Here is a 14,758-nt window from a genome sequence, read left to right on the forward strand (position 1 = left end):
AATGCTGGAGAAACTCAGCAGGTCTGACAGCATCTGTGGAGAGAATAGAACCAACGTTTGGAGTCTGGATGACCCTTCGTCTAATACATACGCCCACACGAAGAGAATAAAAATGGTTCTGGAAAAAGAAAGAAATATTGTACTCACAATGTGTTCAGATTCCTCAGTCTCCTAAAGGCTGCTGGACGAATTTCCTTAATACGATTGAATCGCAGATCCCTGCAACATATAATTTTTTTGCGTTACATGCGTGACAAACACAAGCATTTAAAAAAATTTCATGAGGTAAAATTCCACCACATTTTGGCAAAGAAGAGAATATTCGCAAAAGTGAAAGCACACAGCATTGGAGGTGATGGTGATATGGTTTGGTAATTGGTGGGGAGATAAGAGACAGAAGGTGGGGACAAACAAAATGCGTTGCGATTATTAGGATGTGACATATGGTGCTTCCAGGAATCTGTCCGGAGTCCTCAGCTTTACAACAGATATGATGTGGAAATGCCGGCATTGGACTGGAATGGGCACAGTAAGAAGTCTCACAACACCAGGTTTAAAGTCCAACAGGCTTATTTGGTATCACAAGCTTTCAGAGCACTGAAGAAGAAGCTGCGCTCCGAAAGCTCGTGATACCAAATGAACCTGTTGGACTTTAACCTGGTGTTGTGAGACTTCTTACTGTTTCAACAGATATACATCGAATTGGATGAAGGAATAGAGAGTTATGTATCCAAGTTTGCAGAAATCAAGCAAGCACAATAGGGTGTGTGGATGGGAAAGGAAGTTGCAACGGGATGTGATCAGACTAAGTGAGTGGGAAAATCTCTGGCACACAGAGCTCCATACTGGATCCAAGAAAGAGAGATCGTAATATGGTTAACGTATAGGAACTGTTGATGAAAAAAGGGATTTCAGCGTCCATGTACATAAATTATTAAAGGTTAGCACACAGTTACAAAAAAAATCGAAAAAGCTAAAAAAAGGCCTTTCTCAAAGGGCAGACAGTTGTGCTTTGGTTGTACAGAGGCTTGGTCAGACCCAGACAGTTCAGTTTCAGGCAGCACAAGATAAACTAGCATTGCAGTGCATTGCCGATTCACCAGTACACCCGGGTTTAAAGGGTTCCATAATGATTGCATGAACTCGACTTGTATTTCCAGGAGGTTAGCAGATTGAAAAGCAATCTAATCAATAAAATAACAGGATTAAATAATGCCATTAGAGGGATTGAATTTAACTCTCAGCTCCACGATCAGGAACAGTGCCGGAAGGGATAAAATCATCCGCGTTCACTAACTAGCCTGAGGCTGCAACAGTTTATCTTCAATGGCTTCTGATGCAAACCAGGGGTCCAAGTTGTTGCCCTGATGACATCTTTGATGCTGCGACAGCATTTTAGCTTTGGCATTTGGGAATCTGCGTGGCACAAATCCCAACAGCAGAATTGTGCAGGAACCAGGTCAAGATAATGTAACGGGTTTTGTTTTTACATGGAATGTTTCAAGCCATGTGATCCACGAGTGTTTTCCTGGGCTTTGCAGAAAGTCGTCTCCCTTGCACTAACTTTGCTTCTTTTGCCTGATCGTCACTGAGTTGGCAACATCACCCCTACTTCTCATCATCCCGAACCCTTGTTGTAGGTAACACAAGCTAGGAATCATTCCTTAGATCTCTGGTGCCATCTAATCTCTACCACCATTCCTGTTGTCCCACCATCATTTCTTTTGGCTTCAGGCAAATTATATTGATTTTTTTTAAAAGAAGGGCTGGTTGCTGAAATTGATCTCACTTCCTTCATGGGTCTTGATCCTGACTCGAAGCATTGGCTCTATTCTCTCTCCGCAGGTGCTGTCGGACCTGCTGAGATTTTCCTACATTTTCTGGAAATATTTCTAAAGTGCAGTTACTGTTTTTGTTTAATCAGTCAGGGGATGCGAACATCACTGGCTGGGCCAGCATTTATTGCCCATCCTAATTGCCCTTGAACTGAATGGCTTGCCAGGCCATTTCAGAGGACAGTTAATAGTCAACCACATCTGGAATGGAGTCACATGTAGGCTGGACCGGGTAAGGACAGCAGATTTCTTCTCCTAAAGGACATTAGACCATAATACCATGAGAAATAGAAACAGGAAAGGCCGTTCAGCCCCTCAAGTCTGCTCTGCCATTCAATAGGATCATGGCTGATCCTCACATCCACTTTCCTGCCATTTCCCCGTAACCCTTGATTCCCTTGCTGATCAAAAATCAATCTATCTCAGTTTTAAACATACACAAGGACAGCTCTCTGTGGCAAGGAGTTTCAAAGCTTCAGAGAAGAAATTACTCCACATCTCAGTCTTAAATTGGTGCCCCTTTATTTTGAGGCTACGTCCTCTGGTCCAAGACTCTCCCATGAGGGGAAACATCTTCTCAGCATTTACCCTGTCAAGTCGCTAAGAATCATTAAAGGACATTAGTGAACCAGATGGGTTTTTTTGGACAAGGGGTTTCTTTCTTTTAAAAGCAAATTACAGTGATGCTGGAAATGGTTTCATTGTCATCATTAGATTTTTAATTCTGGGTCTTTATTGAATTCAAATTTCACCATCTGCCATGGTTGGATTTGAACTCAGGTACTTGGATAAATGAAGGCAAAGAGGAGACTTAATTGAGATACTCAAGATCCGGAGGGGTATGGAGGGTAAATAGTGAGAAACCATTCCCACTCAAGAGATCATCAAGAACTCAAGGCCACAGATTCTAAATAACGGGTAAAAGAGGAAAAAAGTGATGCGAGGAAAAATGTTTTCATGCAGAGGGTAGTTGGGGTCTGGAACTTCCTGAGGGGGAGGTGGAGGCAGGTTTGGTCGAGGTATTCAAAAGGGATTTAGATTGTATCTGAAAATAAATCATGTGCAAAGTTACGGGGATAAGGCAGGAGAGTGGGATTAGGTAGAATGTTCTTTCAGGGAACCAGTGCAGACTGCAAATCAGCTTCGAGGACTTTGAGAATGCCAGTACTAACTGGCAGAGGACTGTGCATCCAAAGGCAGTGCCAAGAGAATCCAGAACATATTCATGGGGCTGAATGAGGTTGTACAGCAGTGATGGGAACCTAGGCTGGTGGGTGGGCTGCATGAGTGGTTCAGTAGGCTACAAGATTGAAATCAGGCTTGTTCACTCACCATTACCCCATGACTATGTGATTTGGAAGGTCTACTGCAGAAGGAAAATATACAGTAAATGGTAGAGCTCTTTGAAATATTAGCATACACAGGGATCTAAGCATGCAGATCCACAGTTTCCTAAAGGTGGCAACATAGGTGGACAAGGATGTCAAGGCGGCATATGACATGCTGCTTTCATCGGTCGGGGCGTTGAGTATAGGAATTGGAAAATCATGTTGCAGCTGTATAAGACTTTGGTTAGGCCGCATTTGGAGTATTGTGTACAATTCTGGTCAGCACCTACTGGAAGGATGTTCATGCATTGGAAAGGGTGCAGAGGAGATTTACCAGGATGTTGCCTGGGTTTGGAGGGTATGGACTACGAAGAAACGTTGAACAAACTTAGATTGTTTTCACTGGAATGTCGGAGGATATGGGGGGACCTGATAGAGGTTCACAAAATTATGACAGGCTTGGATAGAGTGGGTAGTCAGAGTCTTTTTCCCAGGTCGAGAAGTCAATTACTCAGGGGCATCGGTTGACAGTGAGAGGGGGAAAGTTTAAAAGAGATGTAAGGGGCACGTTTTTCACACAGAGGGTGGTGAATGCCTGGAACGTACTGCAGGAGGTGGTCGTGGAAGCAGATGCTACAATAGTGTTTAAGAGCATCTGGATAGATCCATGAATAGGCAGGGAATAGAGGGATATGGACCACATAGAGGCAAGAAAATATTAGATTGGAGAGGCATCTGTGTCAACACATACATGGTAGGTCGAAGGGCCTGTTCCTGTGCTTTGTTCTTTGTTTGTTGACTACATTAAATACACTTAATACAAACTGAATATTTCATAATGAGTCCGCAAAAAACTACAAAGGATTGTGAATGAAGCCCAGTCCATCACGCAAACCAGCCTCCCATCCATTGACCCTGTCTACACTTCCCGCTGCCTTAGAAAAGCAGCCAACATAATCAAGGACCCCACGCATCCCGGACATTCTCTCTTCCACTTCTTCTGTTGGGACAAAATTTTGAGGACATGTACCAACCGACTCAAGGACAGCTTCTTCCCTGCTGGCATCAGACATTTGAAATGGACCTATTTCACATTTAAGTTGATCTTTCTCTCCACCCTAGCCGTGACTGTAACACTACATTCTGCACTCTCTCCTTTCCTTCGTTACGTATGGTATGCTTTGTCTGTATAGCGCGTAAGAAACAATACTTTTCACTGTATACTAATACATGTGACAATAATAAATCAAATCAAATATAGAAAATGCTTAATTCCAATTATCAACTTCAAATGGTAAAGGCAAATTAAATATTTCACGCTTTGGACGCAGAGTATGTGCAATCAGCATGTACGTCACTTTACTGCCCTTGTTTTACATGCATATCACTTCACTCATGCCAGCAGGAAAAAAAAACTACGTGGACAAAAATCAGCAGAATGGATTCAATACGGGGCCTTCAGCAACTCATTCAGCAATCCTGTGCGTGAGAAACGGTCAACAAATTGTCTCGTGGGCTGCACTCAGAACCCAGATGGGCTGCCTGTGGCCCCCGGGCCATAGGTTGCCCACTATTGTTGTAGAGGTAAGCTAGGCCAAGACCACGGGGAGCTTTGCAGATGAGGACATGGATTTAAATGGATATGTAGGCTGATAGAAAGCCAGCGGGGGGAAATCAGCTCATTTACGTCGAATTCCCCAGCACACTGCACAAGCATCTGGCTCTTATTAGAGATTACCAGCAGAGAAAGATCCTTTTGTACCAGTGACAGGGTTCTGATTTTAAAATGCTCTTTCGCAAGTATCAAATTTCGCTAATACTTTGTGCTTGCGATATTCTATTTATCCCACGAGAGTTGGACAACTGGAAACAAATTACACAATGTTATTTTGTTGATCCAGTTGGTAGATTTGTTCACAGATGAAATACAGTTAATTGAATAATAATCATAATAGTTCACCAAGTTATGTTTATCAATGAGTTGCTGAAGGCCCCATGTTGGTTCCACTGATTGTACTGAAGATAACTGATAGCAGCTAATAGGGAGCCATAATAAGTGGTTTCAACAGGGCATGGGATGTGGGTATGGAGTGGGGGTAAGGGCGAGAGGGAAAAGAACATCATGGACAGGGGTTCCTCTGCTAATCCAATTTACAGCACAGGTCATTGGATAGCAGTCAGATTTGAACTCAGCTGCGATATCCCTAGACCCCTGCTCAACAATTCCCCTCAAGCCTCACATAAGAAGAATGGCAAATTATCGGATGTACACAGGGCTATTGCTTTAAAAAGGATAATTCATAGTAAAAGCTTGTACAATTATCACAGATCCATACACGTCCAAACGTTAAATACGAAACAAGGTCGGCAAGACTTAACAGGCTACACGATGAAGGCATGTAAAATCGCCGGCACCAATGCACCCCTCCCTGATGAGCTCAATGTATTCTATGCCCGTTTTGAGGAAGAGGTCAGTGAGGGCATGCCCTCCACCCTGGAAGCCTCAGACCAACTTGTATTTGGGGGTCACCACTGAAGACGTCAGAGCAGCCTTCCCAAAGGTCAACCCACGGAAAGCAACTGGCCTGGATGGGATACCCAGACAAGCACTCAGATCCTGTGTGGACCAACTGGCAGGGATATTAGCAGACATCTTCAGCCTCTCGTTAAAACAATCTGAGCTCCCAGTACCAAAGAAAAGCCAGACAGCGTGCCTTAATGACTATCGTCCGATAGCTCTGACATCCAATCATTATCAAGTGCTTCAAAAAGTTAGTCATGGTACAAATCAATTCCAGCCTCTCAGATTGTCTGGATCCATTACAGTTTGATTTTTGATCTGATTTGATTTATTATTGTCACATGTATCAACATACAGTGAAAAGTATTGTTTCTTGCACACGATACAGACAAAACATACCGTTTATAGAGAAGGAAACAAGAGAGTGCAGAATGTAGTGTTACAGTCATAGCTAGGTTGTAGAGAAAGATCAACTTAATGCAAGGTAAGTCGATTCAAAAGTCTGACAGTAGCAGGGAAGAAGCTGTTCTCGAGTCGGTTGGTACGTGACCTCAGACTTTTGTATCTTTTTCCTGAAGGAAGAAGGTGGAAGAGACAATGTCCGGGGTGTGTGGGGTCCTTAATTATGCTGGCTGTTTTGCCGAGGCAGCGGGAAGTGTAGACAGAGTCAATGGATGGGAGGTTGGTTTGCATGATGGACTGGGCTACATTCATGATCTTTTGTAGTTCCTTGCAGTCTTGGGCAGAGCAGGAGCCATATCAAGCTGTGATACAACCAGAAAGATTGCTTTCTATGGTGCATCTGTAAAAGTTGGTGAGAGTCGTAGCTAACACGCCAAATTTCCTTAGTCTTCTGAGAAAGTAGAGGCGTTGGTGGGCTTTCTTAACTATAGTGTCGGCATGGGGGGACCAGGATTGGTTATTGGTGATCTGGACACCTAAAAACTTGAAGCTCTCAACCCTTTCTACTTCGTCCCCATTGATGTAGACAGGGGCATGATTTCCTTTACGCTTCCTGAAGTCGATGATAATCTCCTTCATTTTGTTGACATTGAGGGAGAGATTATCATCAGATTCTCTATCTCATTCCTGTACTCTGTCTCGTCATTGTTTGAAATCCGACCCACTACAGTGGTGTCGTCAGCAAACTTGAAAATCGAATTGGAGGGGAATTTGGCCACACAATCATAGGTGTATAAGGAGTATCGTAGGGGGCTGAGAACACAGCCTTGTGGGGCACCGGTGTTGAGGATGATCATGGAGGAGGTGTGGTTGCCTATCCTTACTGATTGTGGTCTGTGAGTTAGGAAGTTCAGGATCCAGTCGCAGAGGGAGGTGCCGAGGCCCAGGCCACGGAGTTTGGAGATGAGTTTTGTGGGAATAATAGTGTTGAAGACTGAGCTGTAGTCAATAAATAGGAGTCTGACATAGGTGCCTTTGTTATCTAGGTGTTCCAGGATTGAGTGCAGGGCCAGGGAAATGGCGTCTGCTGTGGACCTGTTGCGGCGGTAGGCAGACTGTAGTGGATCCAGATAGTGTGGGAGGCTGGAATTGATTCGTACCATGACTAACCTTTCGAAGCACTTCATAATGGTGGATGTCAAAGCCACCGGCTGATAGTCATGAAGGCACGCTGCTTGGTTTTTCTAAGGTACTGGGATGATGGTCATTTTGCCTATCTCAACAGGTCCACAACTGATGCCATCTCCCTGGCCCTGCACTCAACCCTGGAACACCTAGATAACAAAGACACCTATGTCAGACTCCTATTTATTGACTACAGCTCAGCCTTCAACACCATCATTCCTACGAAACTTATCTCCAAACTCCACGGCCTGAGGTTCGGCTCCTCCCTCTGCGACTGGATCCTGAGCTTCCTAACCCACAGATCACAATCAGTAAGGACAGGCAATAACACCTCCTCCACGATCATCCTCAACGCTGGTGCCCCACAAGGGTGTATCCTCAGCCCCTTACTATACTCCTTATACACCTATGACTGTGTGGCCAAATTCCCCTCCAACTCGATTTTCAAGTTTGCTGATGAAACCACTGTAGTGGGTTGGATCTCAAACAATGACGAGACTGAGTACAGGAAAGAGATAGAGAATCTGGTGAACTGGTGTGACAACAATAATCTTTCCCTCAATGTCAACAAAACGAAAGAGACAGTCATCGACTTCAGGAAGCGTAAAGGAGAACATGTCCCTGTCTACATCAATGCGGACGAAGTAGAAAAGGTCAAGAGCTTCAAACTTTTAGGTGTCCAGATCACCAACAACCTGTCCTGGTCCCTCCATGCTGACACTATAGTTAAGAAAGCCCACCAATGCCTCTACTTTCTCAGGAGGCTAAGGAAATTTGGCATGTCTGCTACGATTCTCACCAACTTTTACAGATGCACCATAGAAAGCATTCTTTCTGGTTGTATCACAGCTTGGTATGGCTCCTGCTCTGCCCAAGACCGCAAGGAACTACAAAAGGGTCGTGAACGAAGCCCAGTTCATCACTCAAACCAGCCTCCCATCCATTGACTCTGTCTAAACTTCCCGCTGCCTCAGAAAAGCAGCCAGCATTATCAAGGACCCCACGCACCCCGGACATTCTCTCTTCCACCTTCTTCCTTCAGGAAAAAGATACAGAAGTCTGAGGACACGTACCTACCGACTCAAGAACAGCTTCTTCCCTGCTGCCATCAGACTTTTGAATGGACCTACTTTGCATTAAGTTGATCTTTCTCTTCACCTTAGCTATGACTGTAACACTACATTCTGCACTCACTCCTTTCCTTCTCTATGAACGGTATGCTTTGTCTGTATCGCGTGCAAGAAACAATACTTTTCACTGTATGCTAATACATGTGACAATAATTAATCAAATAAATCAAATCAAACAAAACATACAGCAACTAGACCAATTTCAATTTATTTTTGGAGCCATGTAGCCAAGAGTTGGGTTTGGCAGAACCCAGTTGGACCAGTTGTGTATTTAACATCATGTGTACAAGAGCTAGACAATCTATAGCCTCTGCCCTATGTGAGGTTCAGCTCCTGATCTCTGAAAGCGCCTCCCATGTCATTAGGTCCCAAGTGTGATTAAAACTAGTCATCTACCTGGATGGGTGCCAATGCTCCTTCTAAACTGTGTGGCAAAACAACAAAAGTTCTCATGCAGTCTGAGAACAAGATAGCCCCTTTAAATTAGGGCCTGTGGTCAGTCACACAAAAAGACCTTTAATGGCTCCAAGCACTTAAATGAATAGGCTGCACACAACAGAAAATAATTGAGTGGATGTTGATGGGTGCAGATCCGACACTGAATAAATTCAACACCACTTCAAATCATATCAGTTCACTTGACCAATGCTCTCGCCACTGAGCTCAACATCCACTCAATCCACTTGACAGCATCATCTACAGGACGCACTGCAACAACTCAATGAGCCTACTTCAACAGTATTACCCAGTCTTATTGCTCATGAGGGCTGGATATTACGGGGTTCCATGGTCCTTGCCCACTCGGCTAAAAGGCCTGGGTGGGGGAGGGGGGGAAAAAAGGGAATGTACCCGCTCTTGACGGTGGTCCTGGCAGCAATTTAACACTGGGGACAGCATCAATTTCTTTTCAAGTGAGATTTCCACCCCTTTTTTTGGGAGGAATTCCCATCTTAAAGAGCTGCCAACCAATTGCCAAATGATTGGCTGGCAGCTCTGTTGACCCAACAGCACCAGTGGGTGTGGTGTCCACGGCTGGGATTACAGACAGTGCCATCACACTGAAGAGTCCAGGGATGGGGGTCTCAGCAAGGGGAATGGGGATGGAGATGGGGCAGGCACATAGGAGCACCCCCCCAAACCCCTACCTCTCACCCACCTCCCCCCACGCCCCCCCACTCTACATCCATCATGTTGACTGAAACCAAACTGCGTAGCTAAAGCTATCTGGTTTCCCTCAAGGTGTGGGTCTCCACACCTTTGTGGGTAAAATATTAATGGAGTGGGGACTGTAATGAGTCACTTCAGGGCCTCAATGTTGGGCCTCAAGGACCCAGGTCGGTGAGCTGCACACCACCTCCCCATTCCACCATAATATTTCAGACAGATCGAGGCAGCTGACAGGCGGTGGGAAGGTCACCTGCTGGATTTCAATGTATACCCTCACCTTCAGACATGCTGGCGGGGGAGTGAAAATTCCAGCCCCATGAGTAGTAATATCATGGTGCTCCAAGTCACCTATCACTGTGCAAACACACATCACCCATCCTTCATTATTGCGGGGTCAATACGCTCAGCTTTCCAGCTTACCGCCATCAGGGTCCAGTGGTTCAAAAGAGTGACAACCCAGCACTTTCTCAAGGCAATAAGGGACAGGCAAAAAAAAAGTTTCAATATCAGAATCACCCACATCTTTTGAACGAATCTTCAAAAAATAAAGGTTGACTGGAGTTCATCAGTGTAGCATATAAACCAGCCTCTGAATTAATTGTCTTATTACTTTGCACTGCTTTTAGATATCTCGCTGTCATGGCGGCCACAAAGGGCATGGAGCATCATTAATTGATCTCACCCATAGGCTTCGTGGGCTATGGGAGGTGAGCAGTGGGCAGGGGGTTAAAACCCATTGCTACGACCCAGATTAGTGTTCTGTGGGTTCCTGGGTATCATCTATATGCTGTAAGCCATGAGTACAGTGTTATCCATCATTAAAAGGTTTTTGGTGATGGAAGACTAGCCTTGGCAGAATTATTACACTAGCGATCAACGATTTATACAGCAGTCAACATCTTTGGTCTCTTTCAACCTTCTCCTTGACAAGTTCTGTCCCACCAGTCCACGCATCAAGTGTACACATGCTTCCTATTGAAAATTGTGTTGCACTTGGAATAAAGTATTGAAATGCAGTCAATATTTGCGTGTGTGAGAGATAATATTTATGCTCTATGTTTTACAGATTTTCTGTAACATTACTCATGCTAAGTCAGATGATGTACTAAAGCATTAATAAAAGACAAACAGCCTGCCTACAATCAGTGAAGTAGCTGGTCAGTTAATTTGAAAATAAGTTTAATAATATCTTTATGGCAATAAAAAAGCTAATTTGCTATTTTGAAGAATTCTTTTGAAGTTTGAAATAAATAAAACAAACTTTGGCGGGATACAGCTTTAAACACGTGTGTGTACTTTGCTTTAATCCTGGAGATAACCTCCCATCACAGGATACAAAGTGAGTCAGACCACTTAGTTCACCATACCTAACCACTCCACACAGGCCTCTCAGTTTCTCTGTAACACGGCATCTAACCATTTCTTACCATCAAACAGTTGACACAGAAACACAAGATATCAAAGAGAACTGTAGTAGAATTACTGTTGTATAGACTTCAAGTTAATGAGCATAATAACAATTTTTTATAACATTTCTTCTCCTTGTAAAACTGTATACTATCCCGTTTGCTGTTAGCAATATTACAGCAGGTCCACATTGGACACGTGTACACTTGGCACAAATACTTCTGATTTGCAACCTGATACGGACAAACACATTTTAATCCGCCTTCTTTGCTCACTAAACACTGCTGAACTCTCTTTGACTCAGTGTCCGAATTAAAATTAGCCTTTGTACCCTGAAAAGGTACAAGCTGGATTAACACGCATTCTGTTGCAGCAAAATAATACAGAATTTTATAACGGGGAATTGACACGCTCCATCTAATTTATTGTGGGAAATGCCACAGGAGATTTGCTCGGACATAAAATAAATTTTATACACAGCTGTAAACCAATCAGGATATGTGACATCTAATTGGATATGATCCATATTATATAAACATCTGTTGTGAAAACTAATAGTGGCCGTAAAAGGTATTTGCTTTCCATGCCATCCTATTATAAGTGCTATGATCAGAACATTGGGTTGGTCTAACCATCAAGAAGGGTAAAGACCATGTCAACTTATGAGGCATTTTGGCCAGCGAGGACTTTACTGTGATTAGACCTACACATCTTACATTCAATGTAATTATGACAACTCTACAATTTGATTACATTAATGTTGCACAATCCAACCATAGGTAGAAAACAATTTTCCAGTCCTCACCCAATATTCACAGACACCTTTCAGGAGCTAGAATGCAGGGCAGTTCTTTCCCTCTAACACACACACACACACACACTATAAAAACTCGATTGCTTTGCTGGTTGGAATTTGTTCACCCATGGGTGTGGGATTGAACCAGAAATGTTTCTCGCCGACACAATTCAATAATACACCGGCCAGTACACTGAGCCGGGAATTCATTAGAGAGGCTACAAAGGTGCAGCTGCATCAAATTCAGTTGGCCAAAGTTTGCCAGTGCCTCCTGACCAATCAAAACCAGGCATGATTCGAACAAAAAGATCCAGCAGGCATTGCAAGGAAGCCTGGCGTCAGAGGCGAGGATGTTCTGCGGCTATCAGCACAGTGGATATTTTGTGGAGTCAATGGGGGGAATTTTCCCATCTCGCCCACCACAGGAGTCGTAGAGGGCGGGGGCGAACCATGCAAAGGCCCGTTGACCTCAGGCAGGATTTTCCGGTTTTAGAACAAGCGCAACCGGAAGATCCTGCCCAGTGAGTCAATCAACAGAGCCCTGCGTGTTTGCCCGCAGGGGAAGACTGCTGATAAGTTATTGTTACATCTGGCTTGGAATACATGCACTGTGGGTGCCTATTCCAATGAGAGACGACACAAAAGAACTGAGAACTAGGAGGGGTTGGAACTGCAAAGAATGCCAATGGAGGAAGAAGTGATATCAAAGCAAATGTACATTTCTCGAACAGACACCTCTCTTGCTTGAAAGGAACTTTTTAAAAATTTGTTCATAGTATGTGGGTGCCATGGCTAGGCCAGCATTTATTGCCCATTACTAATTGCCCTTGAGAAGGTGGTGGTGAGCTGTCTTCTAGAACCGCTGCAGACCATTTCAGCACATTCCACAGCGGCAGGGACCTGGGTTCAATTCCGGCTTTAAGTGACTGTGCGAGTTTGCACGTTCTCCCCGTGTCTTTGTGAGTTTCCTCCGGGTGCTCCGGTTTCCTCCCACAGTCTAAAGATGTGCGGGTTAGGTTGATTGGCCATGCTCAATTGTCCCTTAGTGTCAGAGGGATTAGTTAACCAAAATGGTCAAGGAAGTCAATGAGAGGCAACTGCCCTGGTATTAAATCTTAGAAAGCCTACAGCACAGAAAGAGGCCATTCGGCCCATCAAGTCTGCACCGACCACAATCCCACCCAGGCCCTACCCTCATATCCCTACACATTTACCCACTAATCCCTCTAACCTACGCATCTCAGGACACTAAGGGGCAATTTTAGCATGCCCAATCAACCTAACCCGCACATCTTTGGACTGTGGGAGGAAACCAGAGCATCCGGAGGAAACCCACGCAGACACGAGGAGAATGTGCAAACTCCACACAGACAGTGACCCAAGCCGGGAATCGAACCCAGGTCCCTGGAGCTGTGAAGCAGCAGTGTTAACCACTGTGCTACCGTGCCGCCCTAAAAAGTTGGGGGATTGGCCAAAGATGCTGCTGAAGAGGACCCACAGGGAACTCAAAGTCGGTGGTTTGAATGTACCTCACAGGGGAATCATGGTCAGGAGAGGGGATAGGGAAAGAAGTCTAGGACAGAAGCCCAAAGGAGCATTATTGTTCTGCAGCTCTGGCCTGGTGAGGAAACCACCACCAATTGTCCACTCAGGTCTCAGATAAAAATAGAAATCGGACTCATTGACGTCACTGGAGTTGAAACTGGTGTGTATTTAATGAAGGTAAGCATTGGCTTCCGGTGGATGCCCTTGCTGCCTCCAATTTACAACTGCAGTTGACAGTACGTGACACCCCCCATCCCCCTCCATTTTAACTGTCACACCGCCAGCTTTCCATCATCTGAAGGGGAAGAAAGATCGATCCTACTAGCAAGCACTGATCGACCAAGAAACACAAATTCCTGCTCTTTCATTTTTTAAGTCCAGTTATACACATGGGTAAAATCTACTCAGATGAAGAATAAATCTTGAGATTCCAGAGCTGCATTGCTGAATGAGCCACTTTGCTTCATTTTATCTGGTGCTGATTTTGTGTAAACAGTTGCAGTAAAATTTTCCAAAGCTGCTGAAGTGTGTTTTTTTTCAAATGGCTTGTTAGTGGTGTTTGGAGTGACTCTCAAACATTATAAGTCCTTGTAAACATTCAGAACCGCATTTAAATACAGTCTGGCAGGCCCGTCTGCTTGTACCATATACAGGAAATGTTCCATTTTCCACTATGTCATCTTAATCCTTGCTGAAAGATCTGCCAAAGGCAACCAATTAAACTCAGAGGTTTCCAAAACTTCAATAACTGAGGCTGCACTGTGTTCCCATTCGGGGAGATAGCCACAAGCCCTGTCTAATCTTATCTACCAATCAGAGAGTTGAAAAGCTTCAGTCAGCCAAATTGGTGCCGGGTTTATACTTCAGGTATTTTTATCTTCAGGAAGATATTCTAACAAGGAGTTGTCTTCCGGAGATACAATAACTGGCCCCTCAGCTACACATGACTAAAAATAAAGTGGGTCACAGAAACTGAATATGTTCAGCGGGGGTGAGCTGGACTGTGCGGCCAATTTCATTTAAGAAAATAACAAAAGAACAGTTAAAATACTTTACAGCAATAATATAAAATAATGAAAGGACTGGATATTGTGTCGGTTGATTTCAATTTGACAGATTGCGAGAAACAGGGGACGTGCATTTAAACTGTGGAATAGGCCAGATGCTCAGAGTGCCTCCTTCTCCCAGAGAACAGGGAGCCTTGGGAGCGCATTACCGGCCGGTGCCTTCGGATTCTCCGGGTGCCTTTCAAGAGGGAGAACCAGAGAGGTTCATTCCTGGGCCAGAAGTCACATTCTCAGGATGACAGAATTGTCGCAGTGCAGAGGGAGGCCACTTGGCCCTTCATGTTGGCATCGGCTCTCCAAATAAGCATTATGTCTTAGTGCCATTCCTCTGCCCTTTCCCCCCTTGTCCCTGCACGTTGTTTCTCTTCAAGTAAT

At 44.4% G+C, this 14,758-nt stretch overlaps 1 protein-coding gene across 2 annotated transcripts in view; it reads right to left on the minus strand.

Annotated features, from left to right (window-relative positions):
• The window catches only part of LOC144508555 (peroxidasin homolog), a 184,172-nt gene that overhangs the window by 113,005 nt on the left and 56,409 nt on the right, over positions 1 to 14,758 (minus strand). For both annotated transcript variants that reach the window (XM_078236611.1, XM_078236610.1), the window contains exon 2: positions 148 to 219. In XM_078236611.1, coding sequence (XP_078092737.1) covers positions 148 to 219 — 72 coding nt within the window. The remainder of the gene's footprint in view (positions 1 to 147; positions 220 to 14,758) is intronic.

This window comes from Mustelus asterias, chromosome 20 (assembly GCF_964213995.1).
Source record: "Mustelus asterias chromosome 20, sMusAst1.hap1.1, whole genome shotgun sequence".
NCBI classification, from domain to species: Eukaryota; Metazoa; Chordata; class Chondrichthyes; order Carcharhiniformes; family Triakidae; genus Mustelus; species Mustelus asterias.